This window comes from Gallinula chloropus (assembly GCF_964237585.1).
Source record: "Gallinula chloropus genome assembly, chromosome: 6".
Classification (NCBI taxonomy): Eukaryota; Metazoa; Chordata; class Aves; order Gruiformes; family Rallidae; genus Gallinula; species Gallinula chloropus.
The window spans coordinates 21348302-21367834 of NC_140091.1; the positions used below are offsets into that span (position 1 = coordinate 21348302).

Genomic DNA, 19533 nt, shown 5'->3' on the forward strand with positions numbered 1-19533 from the left:
ATTTTTTCAGGGTGCTCTGAAATTTGTTTCTAAATTCATCCAGTGGCAAGATGTTCTGCAGCTTAATGACTTGGGGAGAATCACCTCCTTTCTTTCCTTTTTTTAACTTGCCAGCTGCTGACCTTGCTCCTCTCTAGTTATGATGTTGTAGGAGGCTGATCAGTTAATCAGTGACCAGTCAATCCCCAGTCCACCTGTATTTCACTGCTGTGATGAATCTGTGATAAGAGCAGGTGTTTGGCATTGGATTTCTTACACTGTGCTATGTTTTTTTCATTTGGTAGGGGAGTAAAAGATTAATTAGGCCAACTCCACAAGTCTGAGTATCACAAAACCTGTTCTGTCTTTGTGGTTTTTTTTCTGTTTTTGTTGCTCAGATTCGAAGCTGGGTCCAGCAGAAGTCTGGAGGTCCAGACAGGCTTTACAGGACTTGTATCAGAAAATGCTAGTGACCGATTTGGAGTATGCTTTAGATAAAAAAGTGGAGCAGGACCTGTAAGTACCTCAATACATTTGTACATATGTCTGGGCTGATGAGCAGGAGACCCTGAGACTTACAGAAAAGTGATTGTATCCTGTGAAATGGTTGTCTTGGTTTCCTGTGCTGACTGGGTTTTACTGAGGCAAGATGGGAGAGAGCTAAGAAACATCAGTCTTCTGTGCTGTCACAGAAGGGCTGAAGTTTAGGGGTGTCCAGAAAGGAGGAAATTTGCCTGGTGCCACCTTAGCTTTGAGCAAGGTCTAACAGGAATTGGGTGGTGGCTAAAGACGCTCACTTTAAGTCCTCTGAGGTAGGGCTGGACAGAGGGAGGAGCATCAGGAGAAACTTTTCTTAATGTGCTACGAGCACCCACATATCAGGAGAAGATCCTGCTGGGTTTTCGTATGCCCTGAGCCTGTTACTTAAGGTGCAGGTGTTGGTTGTCACAGCCTTCGTTAAGAGAAGCATGCGGTGGTTCTGGCACTCTTGAGGGGGAAGCCAGATGAGGAGCCTGGCTGAGTTGTCCTGTCCATGCCTTCAGATGCTGAATGGCTTTTAAGTCCCAATTCCTATCCCCTGCATCCTGTTTTCAGAAGAAAATGGTACAGCCACAAGCAAATACTAATGCTAGTGCACTGTTAGTTCTGCAGGGCGAAGATTGATCTCTCCAGTTGAGAGGTGGGAAAAGGGAATTCCTGTGTTTATTTGTAATCTGAACGTTGCCTGAATTTGAATATACTTAATTTTCATGTCGGATGCTATGCAATTAAACAGTTCTTTGCTGTTGCTTATGCTGTTTGCATTGACACTTGCAGAGTTAAAAAAGGAAAACACTTCTTTTGTTTTCAGTTGGAATCACGCCTTTAAAAATCAAATCACAACGCTACAGGGTCAGGCGAAAAACAGAGCAAATCCAAATCGGAGTGAAGTTCAGGCGAACCTTTCTCTGTTCTTAGAGGCAGCTAGTGGCTTCTACACACAGGTGAGTGGCACAAAATGTGTTGGCTGTGCTGTATTTGCACAGTCTGGAGGCAAGTGTGCTTCAACCTTACGCTGCTGTGTGTGGTCCTTTACAAAGCTTTGGCTGTCATTTCTCCTGCGCTGCTCCAGCAGCTGCTGATGAGAGAGGATCTCTGATACCGTACCAGCACGAAGAACTAGTTTTAACCTCTTTGAGGAAGAGCAGGAAGGGTCGGTTTTAGGTGGGTAAAAGCTGCTGTTCTCTCTTAGCACAGGAAACTGTTGCTGTTGCAGATCACCCAGTGAACTTTGTTAACCCATGCTCTTAATAGAGCGCGTCTACAAAGCTGAGGATGAGCTTTCCCTTAGCCACAGCCTCTGGTTGAGGTAAACTGCTGCAAATCTAGGAGGTGGTGTGCTTCATAAAAACTGGCAACACTTCATGTTTCCTTCCGCTGAATCTGGCTCTCCAGTTCCTCTTGAGGCCCTTTACCCTGGTCTCTGCCTTCATCTCTGGTGGAGAATTCTGTATTTTAATTGTAATGGGGAAGAGAAACAATAGCAAAGTCCTCCCTGAAGCCCAACAGACACATTAACTGATGATTTCCTTCTGCTCTTAGTTCTTTTTCTCCTGCTATTTCTCAAAAAATTGCTATTTACCTTCTCATTACTATGCATGAATTTGTGGGCCCCTGTCATAATTCCTTTCATTTTGAAAAAGGGGAAACTCCCTGTGTAGCAAAGGTTTGTTCTTGGCTCCAGCCATCCCATAACAGAAACACACGCAGAAGTCTACAGTGCGGATGTGCTCAGGCTTTGTGTGATGGTTTAGTGTCATCCTTTGTTCTGTGTCCCTTCCTTGTAACCCCTAGTGCCAATGGTGAGCACAGAGTTAATCTTTTCCAAGAACTGTCTATATACATACTTAATTCTAGAATGAATTCTACATTTATTCTTATTTCTGTTTTTTTCAGTCTTAATTCTATATTGTTGTCAACAATTCTTTAAAATTTCAGACTTTAGCCCCACAGGACCTTCCCTTCCCCTTAAAGGTGTGGTGTTGTGTGCTCCAGAGCTAAGTATTGTTTGTGACATTCCTGAGTCTCTTGATTCCTATTCTCCTGTATTTATTCCCTACTGCCAGGGGTTTTTATGCCCATAATGACTTTCCAATGTTAGATTTCAGCTTGTAGATTATGGAGAAGAAGAGCCATTGTGTAAAAATGGCCTTAATAAAGATAACTTGCCTTGCTTCTCCCCCCACCCCTCATTTGGTTTATACTTCAACATCACGGTCGCTGGTGAATTGCCTGTCTCATGCAGTGACTGAACCTTCTGTTGTTGCTAGTTTGCACCAGCTTCAGGGTACAACACGCAGCAGAGGGCGTCCTCACTGTATCCATTCCTAGCTTGATTCTGAAGATCTGTACAGCAAACCCAGTTGGATGGCTTTCCCCCCCACCTCCTCCAGAATCTGTGTGATTATCTTTTGGGTTTTTCCCTTTGATATTTTCTGGAAAGCTTTGGGTTTGACAGGCTCTGGCGTGGTTGCCAAGGGTTTTTCTACCATCTCCACTGTTTGTCTTACAAAAGTCTTGTTCTTCCCTGCAGAGCATCAGGGAGTTTTGCTCCCTTTGTATATGACACCCCAGACTGGGTCGTCTTTCTCTGTTTGCTGTGATGTTAATCGTCCCATTTTTAGTCTAAAGATCTTGCTCAGGCAAGATACCTGCTCTCCAACTGCGAGGCTTGTGTGAATGACATCTTTGAAGGAGAGCATGAATTCCCCTAATTCAGCATGTTGGAAGATGTCAGGTTTCTCTCTTTCATCCACCTCTCATCTACAAGATCCCTCTCGTTTGGGAATTTATGTCTACTGTATAAAAGACAGAGCAAAGGGGGAGGATGGTGTAACACAAACCTTCTCCTGCAGCAAGCAAAAGCACCACATCACGTACTTTGCCGTTGACAGAGTGCGCTTCTCTGGTTGCCATGAGCTTTCGATCTGCCTTCACCTGCAGCAGGGTTCCACTTCCAGATCTGTTTTATCTGGAGACTGAGTGTGTTCCCAGCTGGGAGAAAGCCTGTTAGTTCTTTCTTGCAGTTTTAACCCTGTAACACTGTAGAACAAATGTTTTTCATCTCTGTGTGGCAACTGTCTATTGCTTCCCAGAGTGTTTGCTGGAGTCCATTAGGAAAAACTTCCAATGTGCTAATTAGAATGGCAAAGTTCAGGGGCTGCTTGAGTCAGCTTTCGAGGTATTTGATCAAGCAGCTAATGCTTTGTTCTTTGACAGAGTCTCACTATTAGCTTAGCACAAATATTTACTGACCACTCAGCCATTGAACTGTTGGCTGCTCTTGGCTCGGCGTTGCCTACAAACCTGGTTTTGTTCAGGCTTGTCTCTAAACTTTAAGCTGGGGTAGTGCTGGTGCTTATCTTGGAACAAGCTTCTCCAGAGGATGAGTGGCATTCCTTTCTCTTACTTTCAGAGGATGGTATCGCTTCATCTAGGAATAAAAAAGAACTCTGTTCCTCTTAGAGTGAGCTGCTTAAAAAAGCAGCAAGATTTTTAGACCTCAATCTCCACTGATACATACCTGATAATTTAAGTGTCGTGGGAATTGAGTTGCTTACTGGTTTGGGATGTGCAACTCATTCTTGCAGAAGAAAAGTAGAACTTTTTTTCCTTGGTTCTGGGCAGAATAATGCAGCATGGAGCTCAGTGACAGCCTTATGGAGAACATAGTTTAAAGTTTTCCTTTCAGGAACCTAGGCTTGTTCGCTTCAAATACGTTTAGGTAATCCATGCCTCTAAGGGATGCTCTGTTAGTTTTGTCGGTTGTTTAAGTGCTTTTTGGATTGCTGTCTCTAGCTGCTACTAAACCAGACTCGTTTTTCTAGTTATTACAGGAATTGTGCACAGTTTTTAATGTAGACTTGCCATGTCGTGTAAAGTCTTCCCAACTGGGAATCATTAGCAATAAACAGACGCACACCAGCGCCATAGTGAAGCCGCAGTCTAGCTCCTGCTCTTACATCTGCCAGCACTGCCTTGTCCACCTTGGAGATATCGGTGAGTTTTTTGAAGGAAAAGGTTGTGGGACGGGGAGTTCTACCCATGTACAATCAGCTACTACAGGTCACAAGGGCTGAACTCCAAATTAGCAGCTGATTCTATGTTTGGTGGTTGCTGCAGGGGGAAGGGGTTCGAAAATAATGCTGTTAGACTGTTCCAAAGTGCGTTACGCATTAACGCGTGGCGGCAGTTAATCACTAGCTCTCTGGTGATTTGCTGGAATCTGTCTTCTAGCATACTAATCATGTTATAGCTGGTAGGCACAGTGAAATGTGGAAACTGATAACTATTACAAAAGCTTGTTGCAGCAGGCTAGCATGCAGAGCACAGTTACAGAGCACTGCTTTTAAACTCTTACGTACAGAAGGCAGCAGTTAGACTTTGAAAGGTTTCTTTCTTTACATTAAGTTCAACAGGTTTATTTTCTTCTTGCGTAGAGTGGAACAGTGTTGTAGAAAGAAAGTTCTCTCTTTTCACCGGAATCTGCACTTGCTTTTGTAATAACCTAAAAGCAGATTTAGTTGCTGATATGAAAAATACTTGTAGCTCTCTGGATGTGATACTGTTGGCACAGCAGCTTTCTCAGTAAGAACTGAAAAGCTGTGACAATAAGATCTGGGGAAAAGCAACCATCTTAAAAATCCAGCATCTTGAGTTGGTGTAATTTTAGAAATCCACAGCAGAACATGCAATAACAGCTAAGTGCTCTTTTGGTAAACTGGTCTGTAATGAAGTAAATGCAGAAGGGGTACATTGTCTCAACTTGGTGGTGTTCTTGTTTTCCTAGCTCGCTATAGGAATCAGACCAGCCAGGCAGAGTCTTACTACAGACACGCAGCTCAGCTTGTCCCTTCTAATGGTGAGTCTGGGATACCTTTCAGGTTCATAATAACAAAGGAAGACTTAGAGTGTTGCTTTTCTTGTGTGGCACTTAGATGTGACTTTTTCTATCAACCTCCCTCCCCAAATACCCAAAACAGCAGCGCAACAAAGCCTGACCCATTTAGATACGAGCTGCTTGCCTAATTGGCGTTACCTGTCTCCTTTTTGGGAAGATTAAAAAACAAAGGTGTTATATACCCTGCTTCACTCCAGTGCTTCACTACTGCCACATTGGACTGTTATATTTATATGTTATAAAGTGCAATTAATGAAAACTTGCCTACTAACATTGGGTTTTGTCTTTCTTTGTTCACCTGCCAGTTTAAAATTTAGCAGCTAAAATTGGGATTTTGTTTTGTACATGTAACTGAAGAGCTTCTTTAGTTTAGGGATCTAGCTTTTTAATTCTTGGCTAACAGTGGTTTGAAATGTGGGATGGTGAGAGAAGGATAAATCACTACTGAAACCAGTAATTAAATTTTTTAGCTGGTTATATTCTAACTGGAAAATTCTCCATCTTTTAACTATAGAAACTTCTATACTCTGTGAGCAAAATAAAATGAACAACTGATGACAGTAAGATTTACTTCATGAGATAAAACTGGGCTAGGTTTTGTCCAAATAGAGCAAGAGAAATATTCTGGCAGTGAAAGCTTGGTTTTGGCAGTATCTTCTTCTTTAAACAAAAATCTTCACACTGTATTTAAACCCCCCACGACAAGACAAACAAAAAACCACCAACTAACCACCCCAAAAGCTGCAACACAAATTTGGAAGCCTTTTCATTGGAGTGATACTGATAGGAGGCAGGAGGAAAAGGGTCGCAGGTGAATCTGAGCCTAATGTGTTGGACTCTCTGTTCCCCGTTCAAGTGACCGTACTTATTCTGAATACATGCTTTACTCCATAAAGAATTGTCCCTCTCTCCCTTAGGTCAGCCTTATAATCAGTTGGCTATTTTAGCTTCCTCCAAAGGAGACCACTTGACCACAATTTTCTACTACTGCAGAAGCATTGCTGTGAAGTTTCCTTTCCCAGCTGCCTCCACTAACCTACAAAAAGCACTTTCTAAAGCACTGGAAAGGTAAGACTAAGCATAATATGTTTCTGCTTGGATAAGATGGAGGAGACTTCTTCCAAACATACCTCCCTTGCCAGAAGTTGTTCACATTTGGTAGCAGAAATAAAAGTTCCTTGACCCCCTTTCAGTCAGAGCGTCCTTCCGCATGTGTGGAACACCAGACTGTTTGTGTCTGAGATGCTCTAGCGAATGCAGGAAATGAGTGTATCAAGCTGGCATGAACAAGCTTTGTGTGGACGTCCCTCCTTCCTTGGAACTCCACAGGAAGGGTTTGTAATGTTCTGTGCGGCTGTGTCTGATTCCCAAGACTGAAGTCAGCTATTTCTGTTCTGAATGCAGTCGTGATGAGGTGAAGACTCGATGGAGCGTGTCTGACTTCATCAAGGCCTTTATTAAATTCCATGGCCATGTGTACCTGAGCAAGAGCTTGGAGAAGCTGAGCCCTCTTCGAGAAAGGCTGGAAGAACAGTTCAAGGTTAGTTCTGACAATGTATTAATTAGTGTATTCAACAGTGTATTTTTAGTACCTGAGTTCAGAAATTACAGCCCAATAATGTGCCAAAATAATGTGCCCAATAATGTGCCAAAATACAAGAGGCTCAGGCAGCCAGTTACAAGGTTTGCATCACACCTGACACTGGAAACTTCTGTTGACTTCTGCTAATCTGAGTATTTCCCCCTTCCCCTTTTGACATGTGCTGGGTTAGTAGTGGAAGCACAGAGGAATCAATGACTGTAGTTGATTTTCTCCACTTTAACCTGGATGATTCTTGAATGCCTGTGAAAAGCACTTGATTCATCTGGGAAGTCTTGGCTCAGTTGCCTGAGGAATTCTGAGAGCTTTGGTTTTGGATGGCGTTCACTTGTTCCCACTGGTTATTAAGGCTGCTTTTAATCTTCCTTGGACAACTTGCATCTCCTCACAGTGGTTTGCCTTTCAAAACAGTGTTCCAGTACAACCTGATTAATTTGTGTGTAGAGTAGAACTATTCAGAACACATTTCCTCTGGAAAATCCAGGAGTACACGTTAATTACGTAGACAGTTCATTAAGGTGGACAATATAGCAAAGATAGAAACAAAGACAATTTTGTAAAGTGTTTATACGAGGTAGTATGGTTTCAAAGTGGGACCTATATTAACTGTAACGTTCCTTTTGGAAAGCGCTTCAGCGTCTTCGTTCATGGGAAACGAGCAGGTGGTATGAAGATACTTGACCAAGCAAATGTAGTAGTTCTTCCAAATTGAGGGGGATGTGGCCTTAGTGATATAAAGAATTATGAAAGGTTTTTATGGTGCCTGTTTACATGTTTACATTGAACTGGGCTGCTAGAGCTAGGTCCAAATGTTCCTTAATATAAAATAAACAAAAAAACCCCTCCAAACCCTACAACTCATTGTGAATTGTATGAGCTGCTTGAAAGCTGGGAGTTCAAGCAATGTCCTTTCAAAGTGAAATAACTGTATCTCTTGCTGTGGGATGTTGGATGCTGAACAAGTACTGCTTTTCCCACAGTGCTGATAATCAAAGATTGCGAGCGTTGCTCAGGCATGTGGAACACATCCAGAGTGTTAGGAGGGAGCTAACTGAGCCCTGCTTTGTTGCTTAGATTACTTTTTTGGCTTATATTATGCAGTGTGAGGCTTAAATTACTAGAGGGCAACCTTTCTGACTTAAACAGGTTGAATACGGATGTGGAATTGGCTGTGTGGTGGATAATGACTTGAACTGTGAGGCTGATGTTTACCTCCAAGGAGAGCAGTCGTAGGGTGAGGAGTGTTCAGCCAGGCACAGGATTCTGATCCTGACAGCTCTGCCTGTTTGAGTTGTTGGTTGTGGAGCGCTTCATCCCCTTAACTGAAAATCTAGGTTGAACATGGACCTCAAACCTCCTCCTGATGCTTAGGCTGGTTAATCCACTTGTTCCCCTGACTGCTGAGTGTGAAGATAAGCTGGGTGTGGTTTAGGGTATCTCCTTTTCTTCACAGCGCTCCAAAACCAGCATGGAAGCTTCCTTTCCTATCTGGAGAATGGTGTCTCTTAGAGCGTAGTTACTGCAATACATTGTAAATGGCTCGCACTACTTGCTCCACCATGGCATGCCGTGACCCCCGAAGTCAGATGTGGAATTAGTCCTTAAAACCTCCCCACCCAGGGGTTAAATTTGCCTGGAGTGCTGTTTCCTTCTTTCCAAACATTACCTTCTCCACGCCGTTCCTTCAAAAGGCTGAAAACCAGCAGTGGGTCCCAGATGGCACCGCAGCTCTCGCGGTGGCTTTGTGATGCTGTTGTTGCACCTTACAGTCCCTTTTACTCTGGAAAAGAGCTGTATCTGAGGGGGCGTTGATTCGTTGCATGTATGGGTGAGTGTACGAGCAAAAATCTTAAGGCTGGGCATCTGCCCTCATCCTCCTGGGAAGCTAATAGGGATGGCCTGGAAATAAAATCTAGAACAAATGTCGCCTTCAGGGTAGAAACAGTCAAGCAGTGAAGTAGCAACTATTAATCCTTTTGGGTGTGTGGTATACCATGTGAAAGTACATCACGTTGTGCATGTGTGTCTGTTGCAGCGGTTGTTATTCCAAAAGGCCTTCAATTCTCAGCAGTTAGTACATATTACTGTCATCAACCTGTTTCAACTGCATCACCTGCGAGACTTCAGCAACGAAACGGAGCAGCACAGCTATAGCCAGGACGAGCAGCTCTGCTGGACACAGTTACTGGCTCTCTTCAGTGAGTGTGACCATGGATTGATTTTTTTGTATTTCTCCTTTGTGTGGAATCCTTTAGTAATTTGCTGTCAGTATGTAGCTTAACGGCTGCCTGAGGTAGGTGAGGAGAAAGGACGTTGTAGGAGAAGGCCAAGAGGAGATGGCTTGCGCAGGATGGTTTACGTCTAGCAGCGCTGACTAATGCTGGATTTACGTGCCATGGGCTTGCTCAATTTGAAACCACAGAACTCAGCACCTTTTTTCCTGGTTCTAAAAAACCTTTTTAACTTGGGTGCACGGTTGGGTCTGGTTTGGTGGTGGGCAGTACCCTGCTTGTGGGGGCTGCGATGCAGTTTGAGTCGCTTTGAGTGGAGCTAGTTCTTCAGCAGGGCTGGACCTGAAGCTGATGGAGCTAGGACCTTAACTACTTCCATGCCCTTGATAATATCAGCCAGGACATAAAGTAGGAGTTTGCAGGGTTTCAGATTCTAACCACTTAATGCAGATTTGCTTGGCCTGATCCAGCCCACAGTCAGCTTGGCTTTTTTTGTAAACCCCGACACTGTTCAATAGCTGAATTTTTCCAGGATCCAGCTTGGAGCTGGTTCTGAAAGCACCATGGTCACACTGGTGCATGGTTAGGTTCTCAGCTTGCATGCCTGCTGACCTGATAAAATATAGGCAGATAGTTGTTGAAAATTCTAATGGATAAATCAATGGATATTTTTGTAATTGGCTTGTCTTACTGGTTTTTGTTAACTTAACAAAATAATTAAAAGGGGGAAGACGGGACCACCCACTAATGTTGTGCTTCATGATAGAAAACTCCTTACTGAATAAAAAAACTCTACCTGATCTGTTGGGGGATTTTTTTTAAGATCTCGAGTAACTGGATTGCTTTGTTCTGAAGAACTAGCTCTTAAACATCAGGTTGCACAGGTGGGATGTGGTGATTCTACCATCAAGTGTGATTCTAGCATTGTTTGGGTTTTGTTTTTCCCTGCTCTGTTTCTAGTGTCCTTTCTGGGAGTTCTGTGCAAGTGTCCTTTACAAAACGACTACCAGGAGGACTCTGGAGCTGCATATCCTCTTCCAGCTGTGAAGGTTTCGATGGACTGGCTGAAACTTAGGCCCAGTGTTTTCCAAGAGGCAGTGGTTGATGAAAGACGGTAGTGAGTGTTAATCTTTCTTTTGATACATTTAATTGCATCAAGTAACAATAACTGATACATAAATCAGTAACAGGGAAAGTGATTGTATAATTTATTACAGACATCAGAATGGTAGAAAATGTATGTGTTGGAGAGCTCATAAAACATGAGACTTGTGGGCTACCTGAGCAAATTCACAGGTTTGATTGGCTTTAGGTTTGCTTGGAACTTGGGGGGGGCGGGGGGGGGTGTGAAGATCAGAGCAATCTACTTTGTAAAGTCTGCCTGAAAGATAATAACCAAGTGTTCCTTTAGTCTAATCTGTTGTAATGCTTTCTCAGATTTATTGAGGTAGGTGGTATGAGAATACTGCCTTAGTTTCATGCACCGAGCCATTTCTTGGGTAGTGCTGGAATCCAGTTTTCCTGGCTCATCATCCAGGAATTAAACTGAATTTAGTAGAGTGGCTTGAAATGTCAGTGCAGGCGTTACTGTTCTGGGCTGTTGCTCTGCTTTTCACTTCTGACTTTAATCTCCTAAATTTAGGTTTAAATAGTTCAAAACTCAGCAAGTTTTTTATAGCCTGTTAACTTTTCCTGAGTTACAGCAATTCAGTCAAGTATTTCTGACCTGTAAGGTGTTTCTTCAGATCAGAGTGATTGTTACTGATGGGGTTGGATGAGTATTTTTCCTGGGATGGCCACTGTAAGGAAAATAGTGTGGAACCAACTTCCTGTGTGGTGTGCCACAGTTGTTCAGAGCTCTCTTGGCAACGTGTGCTGTAAGATGTGATTCTAGCCAAGGCTCACGTTTCCTGTAGGTTGATGTATGAGGAGAAGTAGTCCCTATAACCCCCATTTGTTAAATTGAGTATTAAGACTCCCTCAAATGTGTGCAAATGCCCTGGAACTTTGGGAACTTCAATTCCTGAGATCCTGAAGGCAAGATCAAGGAAGATGCAGAGTTCACAAATTGTTTGGAGATGGTAACAGGTATTGCTGTATATATAGTCTGATTTAAGGCTTTATATCACTGTTTTAACACAGAAGATTACTGCTTTTTAGCAAGTAGTCCTTGCAGAGGGGAGATGACTGACCATGGGCCAGCAGTGTGCCCAGGTGGCCAAGAAGGCCAAGAGCATCCTGGCTTGTATCAGACCCAGCATGGCCAGCAGGGCCAGGGCAGGGATTGTGCCCCTGGACTCAGCATTGGTGAGGCTGCACCTCAAGTGCTGGGTTGAATTCTGGGCCCCTCACCACAAGAAGGACATTGAGGTCCTGGAGTGTGCCCAGAGAAGGGCAACCAGGCTGGGGAAGGGGCTGGAGAGCACATCCCATGAGGAGTGGCTGAGGGAGCTGGGGGTGTTCAGCCTGGAGAAGAGGGGGCTGAAGGGAGACCTTGTATCTGTCTACACTGACCTGACAGGAGGGTGTAGAGAGGTGGGTGATGGTCTCTTCAGCCAGGTGACAGGATGAGAGGCAATGGGCTCAAGCTGTGCCAGGGCAGGATCAGATCAGACATTAGGAAAAAGTTCTTCCCTGAAAGGGTTATGGGGCACTGGAACAGGCTGCTCAGGGAGGGGCTGAGTCACTGACCCTGGGTGTGTTTAACAGACAGGTAGATGAGGAGCTCAGGGATATGGTTTAGCACAAGACAAGAACAGTTGGACTCGATGATCTCAAAGGTCTCTTCCAACCCAGTGATGCTGTCATTCTGTATGCTTTGAGTTAGTTTTATGGGCAGAAGGACCTGCTCTATCAGGTGCTCTAAAGGTCACGCCTGGGTTTTCTCTCTGTGGTGTGATAGCAGTATGTGCTCAGTACTCGCCATACAAAGGAGCTGTGAAGCAGACAGCAAACAGTTGAAGGCACTGCTGAACTTAAAAAGAGCATTAAGGATCACCAAGATGTGTCAAACCTGGCATCAGTTAGTAGCCCTTAGAGGAGCTGGCTCTAAAAGGTTGAGGTGACTGTCGATCTTTCCTGTTATTTGTAAGGAAGAGATTATTTGTCTTATTTCTACTGGAAGCTCCTAATGAAAATCACTCTTTGCAGACTACTCACACACCCTTTACTGGCCTCTGTTTAATAATGTTATGTCTGGTTTTATATTGAAAAGTCTTCCTTGTTCTTAATTAATGCTCAGTTGTGCTCTGGGTTCAAGAAATAATCCTTATTCCTATTTAAACTTGTAGTTGTCCCCACTCTGTGCTTATCATTTTCCTGTGGATAATTAATCATACCCCACATTGTATGAACACCTGCAATAGGAAGGAAATGTGTTTATCTGGAGAAATATAGGAATCTGAAGGCAAGAACTGTTGGAGTGCATCCAGAGGAGGGCCACAGAGATGATTAGAGGGCTGGAGCTCATCTCCTAAGACAACAGGCTGAGAGAGTTTGGGTTGTTCAGTCTGGAGAAGAGAAGGCTTTGGGCAGACCTTACAGCAGCCTTCCAGGACCCAAAGGGACCTGCAAGACAGCTGGGGAGGGACTTCTTAAAAGGACATGTAGTGATAGGACGAGGGGGAATGGTTTTAAATTGGAAGTGGTAGATTTAGATTGGATATTAGGAAGAAATTCTTCACTGTGAGGGTGGCGAGGCCCTGGCACAGGGTGCCTAGGCAGTGGCTGCCCCCTCCCTGGAGGTGTTCAAGGCTGAGTTGGATGGAGCCTTGAGCAGCCTGGTCTGGTGAGAGGTGCCCCTGCCCATGGCAGGGGGGTTGGGACTTAATGGTCTTTAAGGTCCTTTCCAACCCAAACCATTCTATGGCTATATGAACTGAGGACAGAAATGACTGTATCGGTACTAGTGTGTGCTCTTTGAAAATGAGCTTTCCAAACCTTCCCCTTGGAAGCCACATTAGGTTTTCCCACATGTGACTACATGGCTCTTCTGTAGAGATGTCTTGTTGCAAAATCTCATTATTTCAGATGTTTGAGATGATTGCAGCATACTTGTAGGTTGCAAAAGACTTACACTCTCCCTTTTTTCATCCTGTTCCTTGTCAGTCTAGCGAAGCAGCTTAGTTTAGTGTGACCTCAGGCTTTAAGGTGATATGCAGGCTCTGGATGATGGCTGAAAGTCTTGCTGATGAGGATGGAGATTCATTTCACGGACACTAAGCACAGTGGGCACCTGAAAATAGCTTGCCTGTTGCCTCCAGGGACTTCATGCCCATCACTGAAGCAGAAGCAGGATGCTTAGGCTTTTGGCTTGGAGCTTTTAGAAAAACCAGGAGAGAGCAACCTGTTGGCAGCAGTTAAATGTTAACCACCATTGTGATTCTTGAATTAGTTGCACAGGGGCCTTTGTAAAGAACTTCCAGTGCAAAGAAGAGACTGCCAGTTAACTTCTAGTTTAATGGTCTTTCTCCATGCAACCATTACTTCTTACTTTTCTGGTAACTGCCTCAGTGCTGCAGTACTGTGTTAACACTTGCAGAACAGACATACTTCTGTAGAGCTGTATCTTAATAATTCTCATTAATTTACTGCACCTTGAGAGCTGTTACTTTGGACTGCAAAACCAGAGGTGCTCTGGATGTTTGTTTGTGCCCTAGGTTTGTCTAGTTAAACTCCTAGCAGGCTCTCTGACTTGCTGGCTAATGAATGTGATGCTGCGAGAGCCTGGCTTCCGGGGCAACTTCACATTGGCTTTTCGGAATATGGCCTTTGCCCTGGCACTTGGGAGAAATTGTACCTTTTCTTGGGAATCGGAGGGTTAGTGGGAGCTGGGACTGTGTAACAGTTCAGTGCTTTCTTGGTAAGGCCAATAGATTCCATGTTTTGTTGTTTGGAAGTAACAGCTTGTCTGTTTTCTGATTTGTAGCATATGGCCCTGGCTGATTTCTCTTCTAAACAGCTTCCAGCCTCACGAAGAAGATCTATCCAGTAATAATGGTAAGGATGCTCCTAGGCTGTGCTGTAAAGAACTGGGGACGGCGCATGTTCTACCTGATGTTCTGGGGAATTGCAGTTGAAGAGCGGAGAAGGGAGCAAGCGTGTGAATACTCCACAGATGGTGCTTTCTCGTGCTGAGTGGACTTTGCTCTACTTTATTATCCCTGAGCCGCTTGGATTGCAGGGTGGACCAGTACAGATGAGCACGTTAATAGAAGGCTTTACTATGTATAGTAACTTTGTTGAGATTGTCTACTCATGATACTGTACTCGATGCTTTTATTCCTAACGCTGCTTACTGTCTCTTCGCCAGCAACCCCCCTTCCAGAAGAATTTGAGTTGCAAGGATTCTTGGCTCTGAGGCCCTCGTTCAGGTGGGTGGCAGGAGAGACTACTCAGATGTCACTCCTTTGATAGGTGCTGGCCTGTTATCTATGACAACTTGTGTATGGGTAGCTACTACTGTAGGTATCGATGTACATGCCTTTTCAGAGCAGCGGTAAGAGAGAATGTGGTAAAACTCTACGGGAAGCTACGAGCCCCTAATATTGCTCATGAATTACTTTTTGGATTTGCTCTGTAGTCTTCAGAGTAGCAAATTGAAAGTGAAGAATTTAAGAAGCAAGGAAGGGAATACTTTCACGTGAAAACGGCTTTGCTTTGCTCTGGTTTTAAGTGTATCCCTGTATGAATGCTGACTAAGTATTGGATGTATTCACTCTATTTTTGTGAGTTTGATTATAACTTGGTTTGGTTTTTTTTTTAAACAACCCAAAACCAAACCCACACCTCTTTTACATCAATGCACCTTATCAGAAGAGACTTGCATCTGTAAATCTGACATCTCTACCCATCACCTTCTGAATAGCATCTGGTGAAATTCCACAGTTTAGAATAGAGTAATGCTGATGGGATGTATTTCTAGAAAAATACGATGCTGCAGAGGGTAATTGTGTAACCAACATTATTCCCTCTCCTCTGCCAATACCAGGAACTTGGATTTTTCCAAAGGCCACCAGGCAATTACAGGAGATAAGGAAGGGCAGCAACGTCGGATACGGCAGCAGCGTCTGATCTTCACAGGCAAATGGATCGCTGATAACCAGCCGAGGTAATTACAAGTAGCTTCTCTGTGTTTCACTTGCTGCTCTAAGCTTGGACAACACCAGTGTGGCAGTGGGACATTATTTTTTTCACTATTCAACACAGCAATTAGATACCCTGTGAGCAGAAGGTGCTGACAGCACTAATAACATGTTCTGTGGTCAGCACGGCAGTGCTTCATCGACTGATCGTGATAGAGACTAATTTGGAGTAAGATATCACAGAATCACTGGGTTGAAAAAGACCTTTAAGATCATCGAGTCCAACTGTTCTTGTCCTGTGCTAACCCATATCCCTGAGCCCCTCATCTACCTGTCTGTTAAACACACCCAGGGGCGTTGACTCAGCCCCCTCCCTGGGCAGCCTGTTCCAGGCCCTGACAACTCTTTCAGTCAATTTTTTTTTCTAGTATCTAATTTTAACCTGCCCTGGCACAGCTTCTTGCCATTTCCCCTTGTCCTATCACCTGTCACCTGTCTGAAGAGACCATGGCCCACCTCTCTACACCCTCCTGTCAGGTCAGTGTAGGCAGTGATAAGGTCTCCCCTCAGCCTCCTCTTCTCCAGACTAAACATCCCCAGTTCCCTCAGCTGTTCCTCATATGATTTTTCTTCCAGCCCCTTTGTCAACCTGGTTGCCCTTCTCTGGACTCTTTCAAGGACCAAAATGCCCTCCTTATGGTGAGGAGCCCAGAATTGGACACAGCACTCAACGTGCAGCCTCACCAATGCCTAGTACAGGAGCACAATCACTTCCCTAGACCTACTGGCCACACTATTTTTGATACAAGCCAGGATGCTATTGGCCTTCCTGCTTGCTTTTCATCTCCTTTTTGTCTTTTTCAGGTTGATTCAATGTGAAAATGAAGTGGGAAAGTTGCTGTTTTTGACAGAAATCCCGGAACTTTTACTAGAGGACCCTAGTGAAGCCAAAGAGAGTCTCACCTTGCAGGAAACATCTATTGCAGAGCCACTGTCTGCAGATGGGAGCCCTGGACTCAAATCAGTTCTGTCCTCTGGGAGAAGCCTGAACAACAACTGTGATGCAGGAGAAAAACCAATGGTCACGTTCAAAGAGAACATCAAACCACGGGAGCTGAACAGAGAGCAAGGGCGAATCTACCCCCCTAAAGACGTAGGTAGGGAAAGACGGGACTATAGCAAAGGAATTGTAGCCAATAAGAATGATGGAAAGAAGGATAACAATAAAAGAAAGAACGAGACCAAGAAGTGTGGCTTGGATAAGATGCAGGAAGCAGGAAAGCAGAACGTGGCGGTTCAGGTAAGCCTTTAGATGGAAGGGATACTGCCTCTTCGGCAGTGCGGTGTTTGTTGGGGCTAGTGTGGAGCATGGTTGAGTTGAGGGCTCGCTCTGGCCATGCAGGTACAGCTGATGCACACGAGAAGTCAAAACATCCATCTCAGAGGCCAGGTATCAGGGATCTCTGGGTCTCTACCCTTTTCCTTGATGCTGTCTCAATTTGTTGAGGAGGAAAAGGCAAAGAGCAGTGAAAGGTGATCATGCTATCTATAATGATCATATTAATCGCACTTGTTTCACAGCTTATTCAGGCTATCAAGGCAGTTCACGTGGCCAGGTCTGCGTCACGCTCTTACCCATGCTATGGTCTGTTGTGAAGGAGCTGGGTGCACTGCTTTTTGGGTTTGGTTGACTTGTGCACAGTCAGTAAGTGGAACAGATGACAGAAGCACCCAGTTTTTTATGTGGAATAAGATCCTTCGTGCCGTGTGTACAGCCTGTTGGCCCTCCATGGAAGTAAGGAAAGCCATGCTGCTCTTAAACCATGATTGTGTGCTTAGATGTGCCCTTGAAACTTCTGGTTTTCCCAACAGCTGCTCCTTTCTTGGTTGTCTTTTCTGAGAGGCATGCTTTATGCCTCTAATCCTGGGAGCATTATGTACAAAAATGCTCACCTCCTAAGTAGATGATGAATTTACTAGTCTGGCTTCCATCCAGTTGTAGCAAATAAAGGTGTAGAGTTACAGGGTTGATCCATTCTGTACCTGGCTAGTTTGGCTGCATCTCAGTCATTCCCTGATGACATCTGGAGACATTTAATGATAGTGATGGAGACTGTTATTTCCCTGAAGAAAGCATGTCAGTTCTTCACTTTTCTTGGAAGTGGAAATTATACTTCATCTCCCTTGCCTCTGCATAAACCCATTCCTGCAGACCTGTCCTGGGAAGCAGATAACTTCTTCCTCTTTGCAACTGCTCTGAAGGCTCGTGTAATTGAGGTCTTGTTTTCCCTAGGCTAGACAAACCAGCTCTTTCAGTCTGTCATCCAGCTTGTGGTGTTAGGACCCTTGGATCGTTGCTCTTGTTCTCCTCCCCATGATTTGCTGTTCAACATCATTGTTACGAAAGGGGGAAAGTCTGAACTGGCAGTGTCACAGAGTTGGTTTTGCAGGGGGTCCTACCACTGGGAGTAGCCTACAGAAAGCATGTGGCAATTGTTGGTGACTTGCTGAACGAGAGTCTGGTATCTGAAAAGAGCTGGAGCACCAGCTTGCTTTCTTACTTGTTGACCACGTCTGGAGTGTGGTTGCAGGCCTGAGCGCAGCTCCCAGTTTCCATGTTCCAGCCCCTGATGAACCCAGCTGATCTCAGAAATATGTGCAGCTTTCTGGACAGGGAAGACAGCTTAATTTTGCCTTTAAACCTGGTTGATTTATCAGAAAATTGTCTTAGTCTTAAGAGAGAACAAATCCAAGAAGAGCTTACTTCAAGCCCAGCTGTAGTGGAAGCTGTTCTGGTGTGTTGGTCACTCATAAGCTCTTGTTGAATAGAGATGGATTTTGACTTTTTAGATCTGTCAGTTGTGTTTATGGAAACTATTGCAATGAAATGCCTCTTGTTTATATATGGTTTGGTGGATTTGTTTATCTAGACCTACTCCAGGGGATGGGGAAGGTTGGCTTATGCTGAGCTGAGGAGAAACCACTGCAGGTTTTGCATTGACTGGTGGTGTCTCAGTGCTTTGCTTTGGTCTTCCTTGACATTTCAGGCTTTTTGCCCATAACTGATTGCCTTCCAAAGCCCAAGTGCTGCAAGTGTTGCAGCTCCTACTTAACAACAGCATTGAGAATCTTTTTTTCTAAGTAATTAGTCCTGTCTTGTGGGTAAGTGGAAAACTTGCATGCTCAGACAGGACCATGGAAGTGTGACCCGGGTTGAATTGCTGCTCTTTAGGGAAAGTAGCCTTAGGTGCTGAGGAAGGTTTCCTGCACCCTTGCTGATGCTGTAACGTGCTCTGAGAGGTCACTGTGGTGAAATGGTGTTTCTCAACCATGCAGGAACCCTCAAAAGCACTGTGCAAGTAAAGATTTGGTAGTAGTGACACTTCAGAGGTGAGGTCAAGTAGAAGCAGGGGAAGCAATTGAAGTTTGGCTGTCTGGATTAATCTATTGTAGTTATTTAGCTTTTCAGGCTGACTCATGTGGGGGGTCTTTTGAAAGCCACTGCTGGAAATCGTTTCATAGCGGCTTCGAGTTTATGATGGTCCAGAGCTCATGTTTTGCTACACCATGGCACAGAGAGTGTCTCTGAGTTCCCCAGCATTGATACAAAAGAGCACAGAGCACTCAGCAGGGGTTGGAAAAGTGTTTGGCATGCTGTGGAGGGAGAAAAGGACAGCACTGTGCTGGTTGAGCATCCTGGCTGTGACGAAGGGCAGTGAGTGCATGCAGGGGCTGCATCTTTTGTGATGCTTAGTATCAGCCAGAACATTGGCAGGGAGTTCCTTCACTTTTTCCAGTGGGACATCAAAACCACTCCCAACCTCCTCAGCCTTACAGTCTACTTGTTTAAGTAAGCACATGCACACAACAAAAGTTACAGTCCCATAATCTCTAAATGGGGAAATTCAGAGTTGTTTGAAAAAGAACTTAAGCGTTTGAATGCGTCTGCCCCTCGACAACCATGTTTTGGCAGAAAAGACCTGCCCTTTAATTCCTTTTAACTTAACAGCACTAAATACTGAAATGAACCTTGAACAATTTTGGTTTGTTTGGTTTAGAATTTTTTAATGTGGTGCCCCCGACAACACTTAATGTGGTTCCCCTTTTCCTTCAATCACCTTTGAAGCTTGGCATCAGGTCTGCTCCCGGGCCCCTGCTGTATCACCTGGGATTCCTTGCTTGCTGTCTTCTTTTTTTTTT

General features: G+C 44.4%; 1 protein-coding gene across 4 annotated transcripts in view; it reads left to right on the forward strand.

Annotated features, from left to right (window-relative positions):
* The first annotated feature begins 377 nt into the window (after nt 1-377).
* The window catches only part of SMG7 (SMG7 nonsense mediated mRNA decay factor), a 32744-nt gene continuing 13588 nt past the window's right edge, over nt 378-19533 (forward strand). For 2 of the 4 annotated variants that reach the window (XM_084266026.1, XM_084266027.1), the window contains exons 1-12: nt 378-495; nt 1331-1463; nt 4347-4518; nt 5309-5380; nt 6337-6487; nt 6824-6959; nt 9055-9217; nt 10211-10367; nt 14178-14248; nt 14562-14622; nt 15240-15359; nt 16198-16633. In XM_084266026.1, coding sequence (XP_084122152.1) covers nt 443-495; nt 1331-1463; nt 4347-4518; nt 5309-5380; nt 6337-6487; nt 6824-6959; nt 9055-9217; nt 10211-10367; nt 14178-14248; nt 14562-14622; nt 15240-15359; nt 16198-16633 — 1725 coding nt within the window. In that variant the 5' untranslated portion in view covers nt 378-442. The remainder of the gene's footprint in view (nt 496-1330; nt 1464-4346; nt 4519-5308; nt 5381-6336; nt 6488-6823; nt 6960-9054; nt 9218-10210; nt 10368-14177; nt 14249-14561; nt 14623-15239; nt 15360-16197; nt 16634-19533) is intronic. The other 2 variants (XM_084266029.1, XM_084266028.1) reach the window with 2 other exon arrangements.